Source organism: Fomitopsis serialis, assembly GCF_022376445.1.
Source record: "Fomitopsis serialis strain Sig1Antser10 chromosome Unknown B0H18scaffold_24, whole genome shotgun sequence".
Taxonomy (NCBI): domain Eukaryota; kingdom Fungi; phylum Basidiomycota; class Agaricomycetes; order Polyporales; family Fomitopsidaceae; genus Fomitopsis; species Fomitopsis serialis.
The window spans coordinates 274,108-292,056 of NW_025954984.1; the positions used below are offsets into that span (position 1 = coordinate 274,108).

At 57.0% G+C, this 17,949-nt stretch overlaps 9 protein-coding genes across 9 annotated transcripts; 3 read left to right on the forward strand and 6 right to left on the reverse strand.

Annotated features, from left to right (window-relative positions):
* Positions 1–170: 170 nt before the first annotated feature.
* On the reverse strand, positions 171–1,040 carry B0H18DRAFT_1118030 (uncharacterized protein; the record flags this gene model as incomplete). The annotated part of the gene is made up of 2 exons (XM_048033701.1): positions 171–740; positions 804–1,040. The coding sequence occupies 2 exons, from the start codon at positions 1,038–1,040 to the stop codon at positions 171–173; spliced, it is 807 nt and encodes a 268-aa protein (XP_047894757.1).
* Positions 1,041–1,540: 500 nt separating this feature from the next.
* Positions 1,541–2,834, reverse strand: B0H18DRAFT_1000910 (uncharacterized protein). The gene is made up of 4 exons (XM_048028257.1): positions 2,574–2,834; positions 2,328–2,439; positions 1,953–2,223; positions 1,541–1,917 (listed from the first exon to the last, which is right to left on the reverse strand). The coding sequence occupies exons 2-4, from the start codon at positions 2,425–2,427 to the stop codon at positions 1,668–1,670; spliced, it is 621 nt and encodes a 206-aa protein (XP_047894758.1). The 5' UTR covers positions 2,428–2,439; positions 2,574–2,834; the 3' UTR covers positions 1,541–1,667.
* A 480-nt stretch (positions 2,835–3,314) lies between these two features.
* On the reverse strand, positions 3,315–5,237 carry B0H18DRAFT_255283 (uncharacterized protein). The gene is made up of 5 exons (XM_048037308.1): positions 4,502–5,237; positions 4,381–4,447; positions 3,796–4,310; positions 3,441–3,745; positions 3,315–3,385 (listed from the first exon to the last, which is right to left on the reverse strand). Exons 1-3 carry the CDS (start codon positions 4,778–4,780, stop codon positions 3,802–3,804), a joined length of 855 nt encoding a protein of 284 aa, XP_047894759.1. The 5' UTR covers positions 4,781–5,237; the 3' UTR covers positions 3,315–3,385; positions 3,441–3,745; positions 3,796–3,801.
* Positions 4,857–6,482, forward strand: B0H18DRAFT_1000918 (UPF0014-domain-containing protein). The gene is made up of 7 exons (XM_048028258.1): positions 4,857–5,206; positions 5,266–5,298; positions 5,358–5,392; positions 5,440–5,545; positions 5,595–5,673; positions 5,734–5,853; positions 5,910–6,482. The coding sequence occupies exons 1-7, from the start codon at positions 4,981–4,983 to the stop codon at positions 6,334–6,336; spliced, it is 1,026 nt and encodes a 341-aa protein (XP_047894760.1). The 5' UTR covers positions 4,857–4,980; the 3' UTR covers positions 6,337–6,482.
* A 292-nt stretch (positions 6,483–6,774) lies between these two features.
* Positions 6,775–8,535, forward strand: B0H18DRAFT_1118034 (pyridoxal phosphate-dependent transferase; the record flags this gene model as incomplete). The annotated part of the gene is made up of 12 exons (XM_048033702.1): positions 6,775–6,853; positions 6,908–6,996; positions 7,035–7,118; positions 7,270–7,328; positions 7,379–7,422; positions 7,472–7,571; positions 7,608–7,717; positions 7,777–7,916; positions 8,029–8,155; positions 8,203–8,236; positions 8,312–8,439; positions 8,498–8,535. The coding sequence occupies 12 exons, from the start codon at positions 6,775–6,777 to the stop codon at positions 8,533–8,535; spliced, it is 1,032 nt and encodes a 343-aa protein (XP_047894761.1).
* A 366-nt stretch (positions 8,536–8,901) lies between these two features.
* On the reverse strand, positions 8,902–10,673 carry B0H18DRAFT_1118035 (pyridoxal phosphate-dependent transferase; the record flags this gene model as incomplete). The annotated part of the gene is made up of 9 exons (XM_048033703.1): positions 8,902–9,151; positions 9,233–9,432; positions 9,523–9,710; positions 9,769–9,861; positions 9,930–10,031; positions 10,083–10,126; positions 10,175–10,233; positions 10,288–10,593; positions 10,644–10,673. The coding sequence occupies 9 exons, from the start codon at positions 10,671–10,673 to the stop codon at positions 8,902–8,904; spliced, it is 1,272 nt and encodes a 423-aa protein (XP_047894762.1).
* A 1,699-nt stretch (positions 10,674–12,372) lies between these two features.
* On the forward strand, positions 12,373–12,861 carry B0H18DRAFT_1118036 (uncharacterized protein; the record flags this gene model as incomplete). Its single annotated transcript, XM_048033704.1, has 1 exon — positions 12,373–12,861. One exon carries the CDS (start codon positions 12,373–12,375, stop codon positions 12,859–12,861), a length of 489 nt encoding a protein of 162 aa, XP_047894763.1.
* A 523-nt stretch (positions 12,862–13,384) lies between these two features.
* Positions 13,385–14,977, reverse strand: B0H18DRAFT_1000930 (uncharacterized protein). Its single transcript, XM_048028259.1, has 6 exons — positions 14,595–14,977; positions 14,408–14,461; positions 14,287–14,354; positions 14,028–14,233; positions 13,599–13,953; positions 13,385–13,530 (listed from the first exon to the last, which is right to left on the reverse strand). Exons 1-5 carry the CDS (start codon positions 14,651–14,653, stop codon positions 13,846–13,848), a joined length of 495 nt encoding a protein of 164 aa, XP_047894764.1. The 5' UTR covers positions 14,654–14,977; the 3' UTR covers positions 13,385–13,530; positions 13,599–13,845.
* Positions 14,978–15,511: 534 nt separating this feature from the next.
* B0H18DRAFT_1000931 (uncharacterized protein) lies at positions 15,512–17,589 on the reverse strand. Its single transcript, XM_048028260.1, is given in 7 exon segments — positions 15,512–15,875; positions 15,925–16,138; positions 16,191–16,803; positions 16,872–17,355; positions 17,371–17,436; positions 17,456–17,543; positions 17,554–17,589. 4 exon segments carry the CDS (start codon positions 17,266–17,268, stop codon positions 15,621–15,623), a joined length of 1,479 nt encoding a protein of 492 aa, XP_047894765.1. The 5' UTR covers positions 17,269–17,355; positions 17,371–17,436; positions 17,456–17,543; positions 17,554–17,589; the 3' UTR covers positions 15,512–15,620.
* Between the last annotated feature and the right edge of the window lie 360 nt (positions 17,590–17,949).

A 17,949-nucleotide genomic window follows, 5' to 3' on the forward strand; every position in this document is an offset into this window, starting at 1 on the left:
CAGATCTGTCAAGCATTATCTTGTAAGTCGCCCTCTGAGGGGGTCACTGTAGGTGGACATACCAGTTTACCCCTTTTGCGGAATAACGCTCATTGGTACAATACAATGCTCCCAGATCACTGCTTTCGCTTCCTGACCCCTGAACGCCTGCACCGTGGACACGACAGTTGTTACAGCCTCAGAACCGTCGCAGCGTCGAACGCTGGATCTCCCTCCTTATAGCCTCGCTGATTGCTGACAACCCTGACACCGCGTCGCTCGAAGTCACAGCTCCAGTGCGTATGCCCGAACGCCCACACAGCCAACGGCGGGGACCATATGTCATCCATGGATAGTTCGGTGGCGAACGCGCTATTGGTCGGCCCGCCGATATACTTGGGGTCACCGGTACCCTCGATGGTCGGCGCGTGGTGGGTAAAGACAACTATTCGTCGCTCGGGTTCATTCGTACGAATGTCGGTGATTGACTGTCGTAGCCATGCGAGATCCACTATGTGGCATTCCGAGTACGTGTCGGGGTTGAAGTCGTCGATGCGCTTGAAATCCGTGAGCCCCCAGACGAGGATGTCGATGTTCTCCGGATCCAGCGCAGACCAAAGCGTACAGCCCAGAATGGTGAGGGTAGGCGATAGGTCGTATCGCGTCCGGTTCAGAAAGATGAATTCGCCTTTACTTGGGTCTGCAGAGCGCGCGTCTGTCATGCGTTTCGCGAATGCCTCGATGGTCCCTGCGCTTTCCTCCTATGTTATTCCAGATACCTGTAAGACCTCGATATGTCACGAAGAAGAGAGAAAGCGACGTACCAGCGTACTTATGTACGGCTCATGGTTCCCAGACACGAAGAAGACGTGTTTGAACCGCAACAGCTGGACTTCCAACCACAGAAACAATCGTTCATCTCTCGTCCACCCAATGTCGCCGAGGAGTGCTAGATTCTCTGCGCTTGCAGGGAAGTCGTACTGATAGAGAGGTTGAGAACCGCGTTCAATCTCGAGGTGTAGATCGCTCAGAAGTTGGATGTCAACTGTTCCAGCAGGCATGTAGACTGAACTGCTGCCTAGAGGCTATACGATAAGGATTGCGGCAAGAATATGAGGTCTATGCGTTGCGCGGAGGGATGGGACTAGTAGCAGCACTCAAACGTCCGGTCGTGACGGTGGTCCAGTAGAAAACGGTATACGACCGGGTGCGGCAACTGCCGAGCCCAACATTGGACTCAGGCTTTGGGCCTCGACGGTCCTCATTTCACATTCCCTTGTACTTCAACTTCCGTGCCGGCGTAATTTGCAGTGACCCATGCGAGAGTGTAAAGCTGTATGGATGGAACGCGCTCAGTTTAGCAGAGACGGCGACATCGGCAAGTTACACTGGAGACACGGTCACCTGCACCGCGACGGCGCGCGCGTGTGGCGCGGCGGGCGCGCCGAGGAAACGTTCTCAGACTCGCGAGCCTATGTCGCTCATGTCGCCCCTTTTGTTCTGGCGATGAGCGCATCCCTAAAAAAACATGCAATGCTGAGAGACGTATACTCACATCGATTGTGAGGTCGATAGCCGTGGATTCATTGCCATCTACACTACCGTGGGACAAGACGACGTAGCCCGAAGATGCCGTTAGCTAAGAGTCTTAGCTAGGTGTTTTGAAGGTTTTGACAGAACGAAGATGTTCATACCATGTAAAAGCTTCCATCAAGCCCACTTGCAACTACAAGCCCATTCCATTCACACATGTATCGTGCAACCCTTCCCGGCGCCATCGTCTCTCCTGCAACAGCGACGAAGGCATTCATGATCTCCTGCTGCCTCCCCCGAAAAGCGTTGCCATGCACAGGCAACAGAGTATGCCGCCCATTCGCGCACAACGCCAGTAGAAACCCGATGTCCGAGCAGTCTATCTGCTGCTTCCGTTTGACCTTCCTCGGTCAGAGTAGTCGCGGTGTCGCCCTTGGCACGCGATGATCTTGTGCACGAGGAGCGTCGGCGGGGAGAGCACCTCGAGGGTCGGGTCGTCGGGGAGCGAAATCACTACTGAGTCCGCCTCTGACGGCTGGAAGTAGTATTCGGGAGCGTCAACGAAGTCGAGTTGCACTGTGGTCGCGTCGTCGAGCTTGAGGAAGACCTCGAACCCCACGACGAACTGGTCGGAGAGGCGCGCCTTGTCCTTGAGCGTGTTTGCCAAAGTCGGACGCGAGCATTTCGAGAAGTCCAGCGCCATGTCAGATCCTAAGGATGAAGATGCGGGTTAGTACAAGAGCCCAACGAAAGAAGAATATCTGCAGCATACCTCGGTTGCGCGAGTGCCACCCAAGAGCGTCCCGCTGCTCCACCACATATGATGACCCGCGCACCTGGGGCTGTTATGCTGACCCACTCTTTCAGCCGACGAGCAGCTCGACGCAGCACGATCGGCGACAGCAAGGCGCTCATTGTGCTAGCTGAGAGAAGGGCTTTCAGTCTAACAACAATCTCGGAGAAGCCAGTAGGACCCACCTCACCTGTGAGGGGATAATATTGAGCCAACGTTCTCGCCCCTTGAAGCAGCATGGACTGAGCTTTTGAGAGTGAATACATACCTCCCATCTAATGGAAGCTCGACACAGCGATATGCTCGAACTCCGCCTGTCATCCTCTGCGCTGCTCGGGGATGATGTCTCCCAAGCTGAAAGGATTCCGATCATCAACCGGGAGCTTCGAGCTTCGACGACGAAGATACAGCAAGACCTCGACCTACGTGTATTGCATCGTACGATGTGGTGCACATTGGGATGCAACCCAGAAGCTCTTGGTTCAAAGTTAAGAATAGTTGATCTCACCAGCAATATGACGGCCCGTCTTAAAGCCATATTCTCATGATGAGGCATGCTAGTTCTTGATCAAGTCACAGTCGGCCCATAACTGCCCGTCTATAATGGGATGGAGGACAAGATTGTTACAGTCAGTGTCGAAAGTGACAAGGGTCAGAACGCTGTCTCACGCGAAGCCGATCCCGTCGTGAGTAGGTACCCGCATTTGAAGCACAAGCTATCGGGCCCGTGGCAATATGAAGTCGTTCCTCTGCATTGTCCTTGACGGGCAGGGGTCAGAATGTACGGGAAGCGCACACTTACCGCAACGAAGTGCGTGGGCACGTCGCTCCGAGTTCTGAATGGAGGGAGGGTTGTACCCACACATCGACATCTGGGCCAGCCTGGGACAACCCGCAGCGACGAACGTGCTGCAGAGATCTTCCTCCGTACCTACGTAATCGGCCGTCTAGAAAGTAACATGACAATGAAGGTTTAACAGTCGAGGCACAGTGAACGCAAAAGGGCACGCCTTCGACAAGACGTGATCTACCCGATTCATGCAAGGTATGATTGACCTGCCTCGAGGACCGGGATGGCAGCTGCCTCCAGTGATCAATGAGCGATAGGCATATACAGAAAGTGCAGGTAACACACCGCGATATGGTATAGTAAAGTTTGACATCCTGAGACGTCCAGTCGAGCGAGGACCTTGCCACGTTGTCTACTTATCCGTTGTGTTGGTACTGAACTTGCTGTGCTGAGACCGCCATGGATGTCGTTCGCTGAAGAACCATGCGATGCCGCATAGATCCAATCGAATGTCCTTGTACCTTTGTACAAGTACCGTGCACTGATATGTCGGTGACGAGCGTCACCGCAACCGTCCGGATATGTCAAGACTGTACCTGTCGAGCGTGTGTGGGCGGAAACCCTACGATACATTTGATATTGCTACATTTCTGTCAGTGAGTTAGTACTATAGCATGTCCGACTGGTGCTCTTGACTCACGATTCGTCAGGACGTCGCGCTCTTCACCTCCTCCTTCTTCGGCCTGCCGCCAAAAATCCCCGTCCCCACCCTCACGATATCGCTCCCCGTCCTCAACGCTGCCTCAAAATCACTCGACATCCCCATGCTCAGCAGTAACCGCCCGCCCTCGCCCCACTGACCCTTCTCCGGGGCGAGCGCCTCCTCGAGGAGGTCCCGCGTCTGCTTGAGCTTCTCGAAGTCCTCGTTCGGCTTCTCCTTTGAGTCGAGTGACTCGGTGAGCGAGCCTATTGTCATGAGACCCTGGAGGTGGAGGTGCGGGCAGGAGGAGACGATGTGGCGCGCGAGATGGACGAGCTCTGCGTCTGCGGGCACGGGGGAGGTGAGTGGCGCGAGTCCGGACTTGACGTCCTCGCCGGAAGTGTTCACTTGGAGAAGGACGTTAAGCGGAGTCGTGCGAGAGGTCAGCTGTTTGTTGAGGGCGTCCGCACCCTTGGCCGATCCTACGGTCTGGACGGCGTACAGGTTCGGGATCGCTGGAGTGCGCACGGGGATAGTCAATAGTCTGGAGGGCGATGGAGACGAGCAGGACTGACAGTCACATACAGGCAAGGATCTTGGACTTGTTCGTCTGGAAGGTGCCTATGAAGTGCCATCGGATGTCTGCTGGCAGCTGCGAGTGACTCAGTTAAGTGAGGTCTCGTGCGACCTGTCTCCGAGAGCGTACCTGCGCCGCCTTGTCCACCAGCTCCTGCACGTAGTTCTCCCCAAAGTCTCTCTGGCCGTCTTCGTAGCAAGCGAGGATATCCGATGCAGGCTTGTACTTTGACACCGCGACGAGCGTCGGCTGCCTGCCTGTGGTCGCATTTGCTGGGGCTGCTTGCTGGACGCGGGCGCTGATCTCCGCGAGCGATGTCCTGAGCTCCTCTACGCGTTCCAGGGTCGGCCTTAGCACAGTAGCGGGAGTCGTCGCAGACATTGTACGGAGGACACAGGAGATGCGCATGCAACGAGGATGAGAAATGGTGAGACGAGGAGTGGCGGATAAGATTAGATGTGCGCTGGATGCATGACAATGACATCAGTCCCAGCGCGTCTGCGCTGTTCAGGCCGCCGTCCCCTCACCATGACCGGCATGCACCGACAACTCGGACAAATCCATCTTGCACTTGCATCCCAACCACCACCAGCTCGCCCGTCATAGCCATGGACGCGCCGGGAGGTGCGACGAGCCCGCTGGACTGGGCCAACGTGGGCCTCGCCTTCTCCTTCATCGTCTTCGACGCAGTCGTCTCGCTCGCTCTGGGACTGGGCGTGGGCAGTGGGCTTGTGACGGCTGCGCTGCGGTGTATTGTGCAGCTGAGCGTCGTTGCTCTGGTCCTTCAGAGAGTGTTTGAGACAAATAATGTGTGGGCGGTGGCGGCTATAGCATGTGAGTGTCGCCTGTGGTCGCACTATTTTGTTCGACTGAATGCCAGGTCGCGCGACTAGTCTTGTTGAACTTGATGGGCACCATCGAGACCGGTGAGCGTTGAAATTTTATTACGCGATTTGTATATGCTCATCTGTCATCTGTTGTACAGTGGTAAATAAATCGAAGAAGCGATATGCATTCATGGTGAGCGCAAAAGACCTCCCTCGTCGTTGATGTCCTGACCACCACAGTTCCCTTCCGTGCTTGTGGGCATGCTTGGCTCCACAATACCAGTCTCAATCATTGGCATCCGCTTTGCCATGGCAGTGGATCCGTTCTGGACGCCGGAACAATATAGTAAGCCAATTGTCGACTCTCGGAGCCCGTTTCTCACGCGCGAGCCCAGTCCCTGTCGTGGGCATGCTCTGTGGCAGCACAATTTCTGGAATTGTTGTCTCTGTCTCTTACGTGTTGAAAGAGTTGCAGTAAGTCTTTTCCTCCCTATTACGCTCAGCCGAGTCCGTATGACCGCTCTATGTCCGCAGTGATAACAGCGACAAGGTTCAAATGTACCTCGCGTTCGGCGCATCCAGGTTCGAGGCGTGCAAGCCCATCGCGAAGGAGGCCTTGCGGCTTGCCCTTACTCCCAACATCAACCAAATGAGGTAGCGTCCCCTCTTCTTTTGACATTCCTTCGAGCGCCCTAAACACGCTCCCTCAGCGTGCTCGGCATCATCGCCATCCCCGGAATGATGACCGGTGCGATTCTGGGCGGGTCCTCCGTCCAGCAAGCCGCGCGGCTACAAATGGTGATCATGTTCATGATCTCGTCTTGCACCGCGCTGTCGTCGATCGTCACCACGATCCTCGCGCTCAGCGTCATCGTCGACAACGAGCACCGCGTGCGCACGGACCGCATCGACGTGCGCCCGCACGCCGTCTGGCGCGCGCGCAATTACGTCGTCGGCAAGGTCGTGGAGAGCGCGAAGGACACGGGGAGCAGGGTGTGGAAGAAGACGAGGCCGGTCTTGACGAGGGCGGATAGCAGCTATAGGAGTGTGAGGAGCTATCAGGAGCCGGATAGCCCGTTGGTGGAGAGGGGGGAGCGGTCGGATAGGCAGAGACTGCTTCCTGGAGGAACCCAATAGGGGGCGATGTTGGATGATACCCTGATCATTCATGCAAATTGTAATTGGAAGTCGAGTTCTCCGTACAGTTGAGGAATATTGTAGCGCTGTTGTTTTGTCTCTGCTGGTACGCGATGTCAATTGGAATGACACTGTTGTAACGCTCAGCTTTCGAGCCAAGTCGCACAGCGCTTTTGTAACCCGGCCACGACAGATCGCACACGGCAGATGCCAACCACTACGCTTGCCTAAAGCAGACAGTGGTGCCCTCGATCGCGTACCGATCGCGATGACTCGACGCGGGTCTTTAACTTGTGAGCAGTTCGGGTCAAAGATGTGTATCACCTCCAGCCCCCTCCCGTCTGCAAGCGGCCACGCGTATTTCGCCTGGACCATCGCTGTAAAACCGAGAAAGAAATAATCACCGAACTTGATAAACCAAGGAAAAAGACAGCTTGAATGGCAGTGAAGAGCCTCCCAGCTGAATTCTACTCGGCCTTCCTCTCCGATGCAGCCAAGGAGCGAAAGCCCAGTCCAAGTACGTCTTTAACCCTCCCTCCCGATTTTCCTACTTACGAACACACCCCTCCAGTCCGTGGCCTCTACCCGCTCGAAGCGCGCCCCGGCGTGATCTCCCTCCTCGCGGGCAAGCCCAACGCCACGACCTTCCCGCTGACCTCCGTGAAGCTCACCTCGCGCTCACCGACGGACCCCACCAGGAGATCGAGACGGAGGTGAGCGGTGAGGCGCTCGCGGAGGGTCTGCAGTACGGGCCGACGCGGGATCCCGAGCCTTCTGAGTGGGTGTATGGCTGCAGGAGAGGAGCATGAAGGAGGAAGGGAGAGGGGTGGAGGGTTAGTATTGGGAGCGGGTCGCAGGATGTGATTTACAAGGTGGTTATTCATGTGGGTGAGGGAGTCGCTCGGTGATAATGCGCGTGTTCTTCGCTTGTAGGCCGTTGCGACCATGGTCAACACCGGTGATGCCGTCCTCATAGAATGCCCCGCATACGCGTAGGTCTGTACGTTAGATTTTGCAAGACCGCACGTTTGACCCTGCGCAGCGGCGTCCTACCCATGTTCCAAGCGCTGCACTGCGACTTGATTGGTGCGTGAAGGAGCTGTACGTTGAGTCTACTCGCATTTACCGGCCCAAGAGGTCGAAACTGACGCGCACGGTATCAAGTCGAGCTCTTTGCGCTCGATCTTCAAAATGGCCGAGGGGAAGCCGATGCCGAGGTCCTCTACACAGTACCTGTGAGCTGATAGCCAGCGAGCCTCATTTACCCCCAGCGTAATGCTAGATTTAGTATGGGTGAACCCGACAGGAATGACCGCGACGCTGGACCGGCGGCGAGAAGTCCTCGCACTGGCGCGCGAGTACAACTTCATCATCCTGGAAGGTACGCGCTTCACCCAGCTTTCTCGCCTCGCAACCCTGACACCCGCATGATAATCCAAGACGACCCGTATTACTTCCTCTATTATGGCGACGCCGCCCGGTACCCATCCTACTTTACTCTGGAACTTGAACAGCCAGAAGTCGGGCGCGTCCTGCGCTTCGACAGCCTCTCCAAGATCCTCTCCTCCGGCATTCGCATGGTTTCGCCAGCGGGCCCGAGCCGCTCCTCCAAGCCATAGACATGCACGTACGTTCTCTCGCGCTACCTTGTAATCGGTGCTTTGTGTCCTGCGACTGATGAGTCTCTGACAGACGGCCGTCGCGAACCTGCAGACGTCGTCCCTCACGCAGGCAATCGCGTTCTCACTGCTAGACGCGTGGGGCTACGACGGGTTCAAGACGCACACGGAGGCTGTTTCGCGGTTCTACCGCGAGAAGCGTGATGTCTTTGAGGGCGCGATGCGGCGCACCTCACCGGGCTCGCAGAGTGGAGTACCCCGGAGGCGGGGATGTTCTTCTGGTGCGTCACCTACCCTTTGCACGTCCCCACCGCCTAAGTACGCGGGCATCGCTGACGCGCGTGATTGCTCGATAGGTTCAAGCTCCTGCTCGCGGAAGACGGCGAGGAGGGTGACTCGGAGAGCGTCATTCGGACGAAGGCGTACGAGCGCGGCGTGCTCGCGCTGCCGGGGACGGTTTCCTGCCGCGCGGCGGGAAGACGGCGTATGTGCGCGCGAGCTTCAGCTTGTTGGGCGAGGAGGAGGTCGAGGAGGCGGTGAAGAGGCTGAGGGAGACGATTTGGAGGCGCGGACGGCGTAGCGCGAGCTCACGTCCCCACGAAGAAGCTCAAAAATCGCGAGACTTGTACTGAGATGAGGTGAGGAGGCATGCGCCACAATGTATGTTTGCGACGTGGCGTGTTGTGGTCTTGGGCCATGCTAGAACTCAGGACAGGAGGCTAAGGTTTGTGCGAAGCTACAATACAGTAGTATGCAACTTCGCTCCTTCATCGTATCGACCAGTCGTCACTCGTGAGTCTTGCCTTCATTTCCCGTGGAGCAGCATTATACGCGGACGCTGAGGACTCAATTGAAATGCAAGGTGCATTGCGCTGACTAGAGTATTGAAGCTTGGCCGGAGGACCTACGCAACGAATTTGCTAGAAACTGAGCCTGGACGCGAACTTCAGCCGCGCTTGTTGGCCTTCCGCACCTCCAGGACGACCTCGCGCAGGCGGCGCAACGCCTCGTCTACCTGGTTCTCGGGCAGTAGGCTGAACGACGCACGGACGAACGGCGTCTTGCGCGGGTTGGGGTAGAACGTCGCGCCAGGGAGCGCGAGGACGCCCCGCTCCACCGCCGTCGTGCGGATGATGTACTCCGAGTCGCCCTCCGCCTCTTCTCCCGATCCTGGCTCGTTCAGTAGGAGCTTGAACCTGCGCGGCGTACGCCGGAGTGCAAACATCAGTGAGCGTCGTTCGATGATACGCCGGGAGGAGGGATGAAGCAAGACGCACCAGAAGAACATGCCCGCCTCGGGCGGGGTCCATTCTGCCAACCCCGCGAGATGACGTTGCATCGCGGCCTCGAAGACATCCCTCTTCTCGCGATAGAACTGCGCCGTGTGCGCTGTAAAGCCGTTGTACCCCCACGCCGAAAGAATCTTGAGCGCGATCACTTGCGAGAAGGTCGGTGGCTGCATGTTCACCGCCGCGCTCTGTGTGAAAAGTGAAGGGAACTCAGCGATCCTGGCCCGGCGGCGGGGTCGGGCGAACAGATGTATGATCGTGGGCAACGCCAGACTTACGTGCAGGTCCATGACTCTCAAGATGGGCTCGGGCCCAGACGCGAAGCCGACCCGCAACCCCGCCGAAATGGTTTTGGACAGGCTGTCGAAGCGGAGCACGCGGCCTACTTCTGGCTGATCTCTTTCGAGTGCAAAATAGAACGGCGGTCTGTTGGACGGGCCGAAGTAGAGACTACAGTATGGATCATCTACGGTACATAAGTTTGACCGTCAATTCGGAAGATGGGAGTATAGAGCGCAGCTCACCTTCCAAGATGAAGAAGTCATGCTCTCTGCTCAGGGCCAGAACCTCGAGGCGCCGCTCGGACGTCGTGGTGCTTCCGGTTGGATTGAGCCGTACTAATGCGTCGAATGCATGCAACTTGTCAACGGTCCAGTCCAATGACAAAACTATCGTTGCAACATACCGGGACCGTGTAAAACAGCTTCGGTTTCGGTTTGATGGCGGCCAATTCTCAGAATCTCGCGCATTCTGTGCGAGCACACACCATTACCATCCGTATTGACCTCTGTCACAATGAGTACTATATCGTGGGGTTCGAATCCGGTTGACGACTTACCAAGTATCTCAGCGTTGAGTTCGTGAAATATCGTCAACACCCCTCTGTGCAACGGTCAGTAAGTCAGTCTTCACGTCGAGCGCCCCACATACGCATAAACAGGCGCCTCAACCAGAACGACGTCTCCCGGGTTCATGAGCGCGTTCACACCCTACATAGCGCTCTGTGAATGATGCATCCCACCTATGCATCGAACACAACCGACCTTGTATATCATGTCTTGCGACCCAGCGCCAATGGTGACTGTCCAGCCTTCGCCCTTACGTCGACCATGGAGATGTTCCTGCAGTCCAAAATCCACTCCCGCAGGCAGGCAGGCCGTTGCTAAAGGTGTACTGGAGCCGACGCTCAGTTCTTCTTCTATCAGCCGCATAGTCGCTTCTCCATTCGGTGGTTGAAGTGGGTCACGTATATTGAATTGCATCGAAGTGATCGGAAAGGTCTCCGAGTTGGTTTCCCCGCGAGCAGCGAGATGAGACCTGGACGGCGTTCGAGTGGAGGAGTGCACGGACTGGTGATTCTCGTCAGTGTCTCACACTTGACAACGGACGTCAGACTCACTTCCACCGTCTCTCCTCCGGAGCGACGCATGGGACAGCCTGGACAAGTAGAAGGAAGAAGGGAGCACCTGCACATTACTGCCTACGACAGAGTCGAGGTGAGACACGGTGTCCTGCATGGGTACAGACCCGTCGGCGCGTGTCGCTGTGGGCTCCGACATTGGATGGGAATGCAGCAGCCCAGGAACCTCTGTTGACTGCGAGATTATATATTCTGACAATCTGGCGCACAAGCGAGGTATTAGTCGCGCAGAGTCACCGTCAGTTGACAGGCAAAGTTTGCTCACTGCGACCACTGACGCACCGGATCAGGCTCACAGCCTGAGTGTATGAGGTATGCAGCGTAGTCGGAAGATATACGCGCGCGGCTCAGCACTGAACTTCAACTTAACCTGTAAAATTATTGTGGCGGTCTGTGAGGCGATGCTGGACGGCGGTAAGTCAGTGTGGAGTGAATGAAGCGACTGTATGAACTGGGGGCTTACTACACCCGAAACGCGACTCGACGCGCTCTTTTTAACTTGAGACTCAATTCAAGATGTACGTGCGGCCTCTGCGTCGTTCGTCCGTGCCGGACCTTGAGGCTCGCTTGTGCGGGTGAGCGAAAGCGAGCCCGGGGAGGGATTCGATCCAGTGACGGGCGACGGGGCCCTCTATATGTACAGCCAGACATTCTAAAATGGACAATACTTCGAAAGAACCGATGAAAGGAAGCAAAGCAGAAGCTTATAAAACGTGACGTGTGCATGTGAGGTTCTAGCGATGGCAGGAGAAATGGGAAGAGAACAGACCGAATAAGGACCACTGGCGTCCGATTGCGGCACTGTTCCTGTGCACGCCCGTCCGGCTAGTGGTGGAAACCCGTACTTTTGGCGCGAAGTTGGCAGCTTGCGAGCGGTGCTATAACAGAACCGACCTCAGCCGGCGCCCCAAATACACACAAAACAGCCTGAGGCAAGCCAGCAATACGGTCGTTAGCGCTCACTCATGGACAGATCGGATCGGTACGAGTATGCCGGCGCTTAGAACCAGCCGGATTAGGACACTTAGTACTACTGACTCCTGAGCTGATCTATCATTTCTTTCCAGTCAACACTGCTGAAGGGAGTACTTATCTGCATCCCTTGCTTGTCTCAAGTCCCCCGCCTCAGCTGGAATGCTCCCTATCATTACCGAACTCCAAGTTGTTCCAGAGCTGAGAAGATGCCGGGCGCCCAGCGTGTCCACAAATTGGGCGGACTGACCTCAGACGCTTCGTCGTTCGCACCATTACGTCTGGGAAGACTGATAATTGCGCCAGGATACCCTGCCGCGTGCGTCCACACAATTAGAAGTAAGCACGAGACAAAACCCACCGACAGCTTCGAGCTCATCGAAGTCTGACCGGAGGACCGCACAATGAATCCAAGCCCACGCTCTCGACCCTGGATACGTCACCCAAATATACGAAGCCACGTTATATGAAGGTTCCATTCCAGCGACCGCTGTGGGCGCGCAGCACGTCAGTAGCCTCGCGGCAGGCGGGAGGCTGGGCGGCGTATATGAAGAGCAGCCCACGCACGGTATGCCCTGCAGTTCCCCACCCGTGAGCTCGAGATACTCGCCTCCAAGCAAGCACCTAAACGCATCCGATACCCTAGTACGTCCTGCTACGCCCGTGTACCATGTCGATCTGACATTGCGCATGGCGCTCTCCGTGTCTCCCCCAGCTCAAGGCAACTCAGACAAGGATGTTTCCTCTTCTGATTCCCCTTGTTTTCGGCGCTGGCGCCGCGTTCTTATCGAACGTACAGCACGACGTCGACGTCAACGTCGATCTCGACGGCGACCGCATGGTCGCGCGCGCGATCGAGATACTCGAGCTAAAGAAAAGACTCGACACCGCGGAAGGCGCGCTGCACGACACGCTTGTTTGTGTGCGCCTATTACTCTTGGTCGTGTGTATGTGGTATGTGGTGAGGGCGGTGATGTGGGCGGTGTGGTGCTGGAGAGGGGAGAGGGAGAAGGGGCGCGAGCCGGTCGTGTATGTTGTGCTGGGGGCTGGGGTTGGGGCGAGGGCACTCGAGGCCGGGGAGTTGGCTGACCTGCAACTGGTATGTGGTTCGTTGTCGTCGCATTTTGAAGACGAGGACCTGAACGGATGCGATCTAGCACGGTACTACCGTATCGCGGCAGCGAGCCAGGAGCTCGTTGTAACATTGTCTTTCATCTTTGGTTGACGATGTTCTCCGGCAGGACGTACCGTCTGTCTGTACATATAACCACTGTTAGTTGCGAAGTATGCGAGGTCCAGCCACGATCCATCCAGATGTACGATATGCGCATGGGCAGGACGCCGCGCGCCGATATACCTGACTTGACGTCCAATTTGAAATATACTGTCGATCAACATACGGCCCGTCGTGCACGAGGCGTGTCTTGGTTCCGCCTGCAATATCTCACATGAGGACGTCCACAGGTATCAAGAGGACATACCGCATTGTACCCAGATGCATTTCAATCCTGTCGTCTAGAAGCATCCACGTTGTCAAATCCGCCCGTCCGCGTCATCCGCAGCATCCACTACGAAACATCGACTTCGCTAATGAAGATCCATACCTGCGGCGCCGCAGGCACGCCGTACACCTAAACGGTCGTTTATCACCTCCAGGGCTGGATCTGCCACTGTCAAATCCTATCAGAGTGCGCGCGCTGTCTCCGTGCCTGGGGCGATACCGCGCCCATCGCACAATAGCCTGAATCCTGGCCTCGTTAAGCGCACCGTCGTAGCACAGCACCAGCCTTCCACTGAAGACGAGGCCGAGGGTCAAATGAGAGTGAGTGCGCACGCGAGAGCGCGCGGAACGGTATTCTACAGTCGTCATGCGTAAGCCCTGATCTACGTATGCCTGGCGCCGCAGGGCAAAGGAATTCGTTAGCTCAGCGAGAAGGGGTGGAGAAGAGAGAGGAGACGTACTAGATGCCGGTATAATGAGTAAAGCATTTGTGCGCGTGAGCCATCGAACAGCGTACACCACCAATCCCAAAGCCCAAAGTGAAGCGACGAAAACGAACCAAACAAGACAGGGAGCGGAGCGGATGCGTAGGCAAGACGACGTGGGGTTGGTTGTTGCACCCAAAAATGCTACCAAGAGAGAGAGAGCGACATGAAAACAAAGAGCGAGCATTGACCAAGCGAGTGGGAAGGCAGGCGAATAAGTTAGTCAGACGTAAGACGGTTTCCGACCTAGTCGGCTGCCGAAGCAGGTGCCGAGGCCGACGTTCGCCGCGACGAGTGTGAGGACGACGGCCGACGCCAAAGACATCCACAACTACGCGCATATAGTCAGCATCCGCCGCTCAGACACGAGCTCAGAGCAGAAACTAGGACGGTGGGCCCACTCACCGCAGCGCCGAGGTTCGTCGAGTCGCCTGCGTGTTTGAAGCCGGAGATGACGGAGGCAGAGAGGTAGGCACCGACGACGAAGGCGGCGATGGAGCAGGCGGAGGCGGCCACGGAGAGAATGGCGAGGAGGAAGTGCGGAACGTGCATGCGCGGGCCGCAGATGAGCGGAAAGAGGCAGAGCATGAACAGCAGGCTCACGCCGGCCGCTGTGGACGCGTCAGCCAATGCACATCATGAGTCGGAAGGAGACGAGACGTGCCTGCGGGGAAGAGGACGAGGATCGTCGAAGTGGTCGTGGTGATCTCGGTGCCGTAATGGTACCCGAAACTTGGAGGTGAAGAGACGTTAGCTGTGGACTTTACACGCGGAGTCGGACGCACTTCGTCGCTGAACAACTGCCGGAGCAATAGCCCAGAACCCCGAACCTCACCGCCCTGTGCTGAGGGACGCCTTCACGAAATAAATGGGCTGGATGATCGGACCAGACAGAGTGACGAGAATGCTACGCGGATCGCGTTCGCGTCAGTGACACGCTTTCAATCAACGCCAGTATCAACAGTTACGCACAGGAGGACAAAGGCGGCGAACGTTGCTCCGAAGAGCAGCACAAAATGGTTGTACGCCATGCCCGTTGATTGAATCTTCCTCACAAACCAGACACGACGGGCTGAGCTGATAAGGCGACCTCTGGGGTATCGCGCTGGAAGTCTTGTCGGTAACAATCGCACTCAGGGCGACTGCATCCAGGACGACTTCAGCGAGCTCGGTCGAGGAAGGAAGGAAGCCCACGGGGAGGGCGAAGGGGCAGCGGAGGAACAGAGACTGCGTAGGAGCAGGCCCGCCTTCTCGCGTGTGGCAGTTCTGTCAGGCGGGGAGTTGGAGAAAGTGCCTGGTTTCCCAGACAGGCAGGACGCGACAGGGACGCGACGATCAGACGGCCAGGAACAAACCTGAGCCTGCGATCCTCCGCGATCCCGTCGATCGAGCGTCTCCCCGCTCTTCTCGCCCGCACTGCGTCTTCGATTTCTCACCCCGCATTATTACTTGAACATATTAACCGGGGGAGCGACGCGATGTTGGGTTGTGCAGGCTGGGTCTTGGGCGAGTAGCCGTAGTGGTGTCCGCAATTTTGTGAGTACTTCAATATGCCCAAAGTTCCAAGTCGTGGGCGCAAAACAGTGTCAACCGCCTGATTTTTGTACCAGAGTTGCTAGCGCTGCACAGACAAATTGATTTCTGTGCCTTCACGAGAGCTGTCAAGGAACACTGTGGACATAGAAACATGCATAGCTCATGCTCAGCCTGATCCATATAGAACATACTCGTACCTACTCGTAGAGCCAGAGCTCTGTCTACGTAGGGCTCGGCCCTCGCGGACAATAAAAGGAATCAAAAAAAACATACATAATGTTAGGCAGTGGTAGTGAACACTCACACAACTTCACCACTTGGGATAGAGCTCACGACATGTGCATATCAATAGACTCAGCAGTTCACAATGCGAATGTTCATGATTTCTCGGTAATCCTCATGAATGATGCTTATGCTCGCCATCGCACCGCACAAGCAATCAACACTTCAAAAAAATGTGCACTACACTGGTGAGACGGTCATTGCCATCGGCGTTGACTCAATCGCGCCATGGTTGGCAGAAGCGCGTGCTACGAACGCCGCCCACTCCCGCGCGTCCGTCCCCGGCACCGCGAACTCCGCCCGCTCGTCGTCCGAGGGCGCCCCGGCGTGCACGACGAACACCCACTCGGACAGGTCCCGCAGCTGGATGAGTCGGACCGTGTTCGCACCCGGACGTATGTGCGCCGTGAGATCCACGGCTCCACCTATCGCGTCCTTGAACAACGTCAGTGCGAGATTATATTATGGCGCACAGATGATTCACCAGGTGGGTGGGGAGGAATGTACGAGCGTGCTTCGCGTCGCTGCCGTTCACCTCGATAACCAGTGTCCCTTTGGGTGGCCATTGCGTCGGTATGCTCTTCAGAGCATCTGAGACTGCATCCGGTTGCGCCGATGTACCCAATGAGCTATTAGCCTCTGCCACTGCTAATGCGGGTAAGCAGAGGAGATGGACAGAGATCTGTGTCTTGCTATCGCTGGTAGAAATCAATAATCTCGGCGAAATTCAAAGGGAGAGATGACACGCACTCAAACTCATTGTACCGCAGAGCCCAGCGCTGAACTGCACACGCGACGCTGTCTCGCACGTTGAACGTGATCGTAGCGATCTCCGGCACTCGACTGCCTACTCGAAGTGCCCACAGCCCGGAATCCGTACCCAGAGCCGCTGTTACCCCTGCCGTGGACGTTGCCGCTTGAGCAGCGGGAGTAGGCTCCACTGCGGTCGACGGCCCAGCAGCAGCAGCCTGCGAGGATTCTGCGGCTTGCGCAGAATGGCCACTTACCTCACGTCGCATCGAGCCCGGCGGCCGGGGCGAGTTCGCGAGGAAGCCTTGCAGTACACGAGCGGCACTGTCCAGCATCGTCTCTCCAGGTGGGTGTGGCTGTTTCTCTGGGACCTGTCCGCTCTCTACCGCATGCTCAGTCGTGCCCACGCCCTGTGCGCACACATCTGCATCCTCCATCACAACATCTTCCGCATTCTCCCCTACATTTTTCTCCTCATTCGCGGCCACATCCTTCCCTTCCCTTCCCTCGCCCGCCCGCTTGCGCATCTCCTCCCTCGCCCGCCTCGCATGCGCGATCATCTCCTCGCACCACTCGTCCGTCACCAGCTCGTGCGCACGGCGCTCCGCCTCCTCTGCCAACGCGCCACCCCGGGGTTGCGTGCGCGCGCATTTGCGAGGAGATGCGGAAGGAGAAGAGCACGGGTGGAGGAAAGGAGGGAGGGGGGTGTCGGGCCAGGGCGGGATGTGGCTGGCGGCGGAGGTACGGGCGATTGGGAGGCCGGGGCGGAGGGTACCTGCAGGTGCGATGCGACGACGTCCGTGGTGAGTACGCTCGCGAGGAACGCGTCGACGGTCTCCTCCGATGGGAGGGCCACGTCGCCCGAGTCCACCTCCATATCCTCGCTGTTATCCTGCTCTGCGTTTGCAGGTGCAGGTGCGGCGATCGGCGGCGCAGGGCGCGGGTAGGACGCTGGCGACCCTGCGGGCGAGCCTATGCGCCCGAGCAGAGAGTTCGCGTTTGTGGGTGATTGCCTGGAGGAGGATGCATAGGCAGGATTGTGGGAGTAGGTGGGTTGAGGCGTGTTGTAATAAGGCATTTTCCTGGCGGCACAGGATTATTTGAGAGCCGGAAAAGCCGCTCACCGCGTCGCTAATTGAGCACCCTTTGCCTAGACAAGTTCGACACCAAAACTCTAGATGAGGTTGGCCGAGATGGTGGAAGTGCAGATTAGAAAAAGACTGAGACGAACACGCGGGGATTGCCAGGGGCCACAACTGCCAATAATGATCTCCTTCCTACCTTGGCCACCTCCGATCGAGCACGTCAATGCGAAATTCGGCGCATCGCCATACCGCGGCAGAGTCAACAGAGAATAAACCTTGCCTGTCGCAAGTCGTGGTCGTCTTAGGAGACGCGTACCTTGCGCATACCGGATCGAAGGCCAGGGGCGCGTCGTCCACACGTGCTGGGGATCATCCCAGTACCGTTTCCGGATCTGTGTGACATACTGTGGCTTGCACAAACCCCAGTACTAAACATCTGCACAACAGTACGGTATGGTGAGCTGAGGGTGTCTTTGCTACTGTTGGAAGCCAAGCAACTATGTACGGCCTGGGAATGCCCATCTCAGGAATGCCTTCCGACTTCGCAGGGAGCGTGACGAGTGACCGCGACTTCGCGCTAACGCAGCTAGGTGACAGGCATCACGCCCGTGACGTCGATCTGAGTGATCTTTCAATGCAGACAGCACAGTCCAGCGTGCAGCCACCATCTCCCT

What these genes read in the sequence shown, in the direction of transcription:
- B0H18DRAFT_1000910 (XM_048028257.1), bottom strand. Translation starts at nt 2,427, where the DNA reads ATGAGCGCCTTGCTGTCGCCGATCGTGCTGCGTCGAGCTGCTCGTCGG. An exon ending in TGCGCGGGTCATCATATGTG is followed by an intron (nt 2,224 to 2,327) that starts GTGGAGCAGCGG and finishes CTTCATCCTTAG; the next exon opens with GATCTGACATGGCGCTGGAC. An exon ending in CTCGTGCACAAGATCATCGC is followed by an intron (nt 1,918 to 1,952) that starts GTGCCAAGGGCG and finishes ACTCTGACCGAG; the next exon opens with GAAGGTCAAACGGAAGCAGC.
- B0H18DRAFT_255283 (XM_048037308.1), bottom strand. Translation starts at nt 4,780, where the DNA reads ATGCGCATCTCCTGTGTCCTCCGTACAATGTCTGCGACGACTCCCGCT. An exon ending in TGGTGGACAAGGCGGCGCAG is followed by an intron (nt 4,448 to 4,501) that starts GTACGCTCTCGG and finishes AGTCACTCGCAG; the next exon opens with CTGCCAGCAGACATCCGATG. An exon ending in CAAGTCCAAGATCCTTGCCT is followed by an intron (nt 4,311 to 4,380) that starts GTATGTGACTGT and finishes TGCGCACTCCAG; the next exon opens with CGATCCCGAACCTGTACGCC.
- B0H18DRAFT_1000918 (XM_048028258.1), top strand. Translation starts at nt 4,981, where the DNA reads ATGGACGCGCCGGGAGGTGCGACGAGCCCGCTGGACTGGGCCAACGTG. An exon ending in TACGTGTTGAAAGAGTTGCA is followed by an intron (nt 5,674 to 5,733) that starts GTAAGTCTTTTC and finishes CTATGTCCGCAG; the next exon opens with TGATAACAGCGACAAGGTTC. An exon ending in CCCAACATCAACCAAATGAG is followed by an intron (nt 5,854 to 5,909) that starts GTAGCGTCCCCT and finishes ACGCTCCCTCAG; the next exon opens with CGTGCTCGGCATCATCGCCA.
- B0H18DRAFT_1000930 (XM_048028259.1), bottom strand. Translation starts at nt 14,653, where the DNA reads ATGGCGTACAACCATTTTGTGCTGCTCTTCGGAGCAACGTTCGCCGCC. An exon ending in TTCGCCGCCTTTGTCCTCCT is followed by an intron (nt 14,462 to 14,594) that starts GTGCGTAACTGT and finishes CCCTCAGCACAG; the next exon opens with GGCGGTGAGGTTCGGGGTTC. An exon ending in CCTCGTCCTCTTCCCCGCAG is followed by an intron (nt 14,234 to 14,286) that starts GCACGTCTCGTC and finishes ACGCGTCCACAG; the next exon opens with CGGCCGGCGTGAGCCTGCTG.
- B0H18DRAFT_1000931 (XM_048028260.1), bottom strand. Translation starts at nt 17,268, where the DNA reads ATGCCTTATTACAACACGCCTCAACCCACCTACTCCCACAATCCTGCC. An exon ending in CTCCCTCCTTTCCTCCACCC is followed by an intron (nt 16,804 to 16,871) that starts GTGCTCTTCTCC and finishes GCGCGTTGGCAG; the next exon opens with AGGAGGCGGAGCGCCGTGCG. An exon ending in CATTCCTCCCCACCCACCTG is followed by an intron (nt 15,876 to 15,924) that starts GTGAATCATCTG and finishes ACGTTGTTCAAG; the next exon opens with GACGCGATAGGTGGAGCCGT.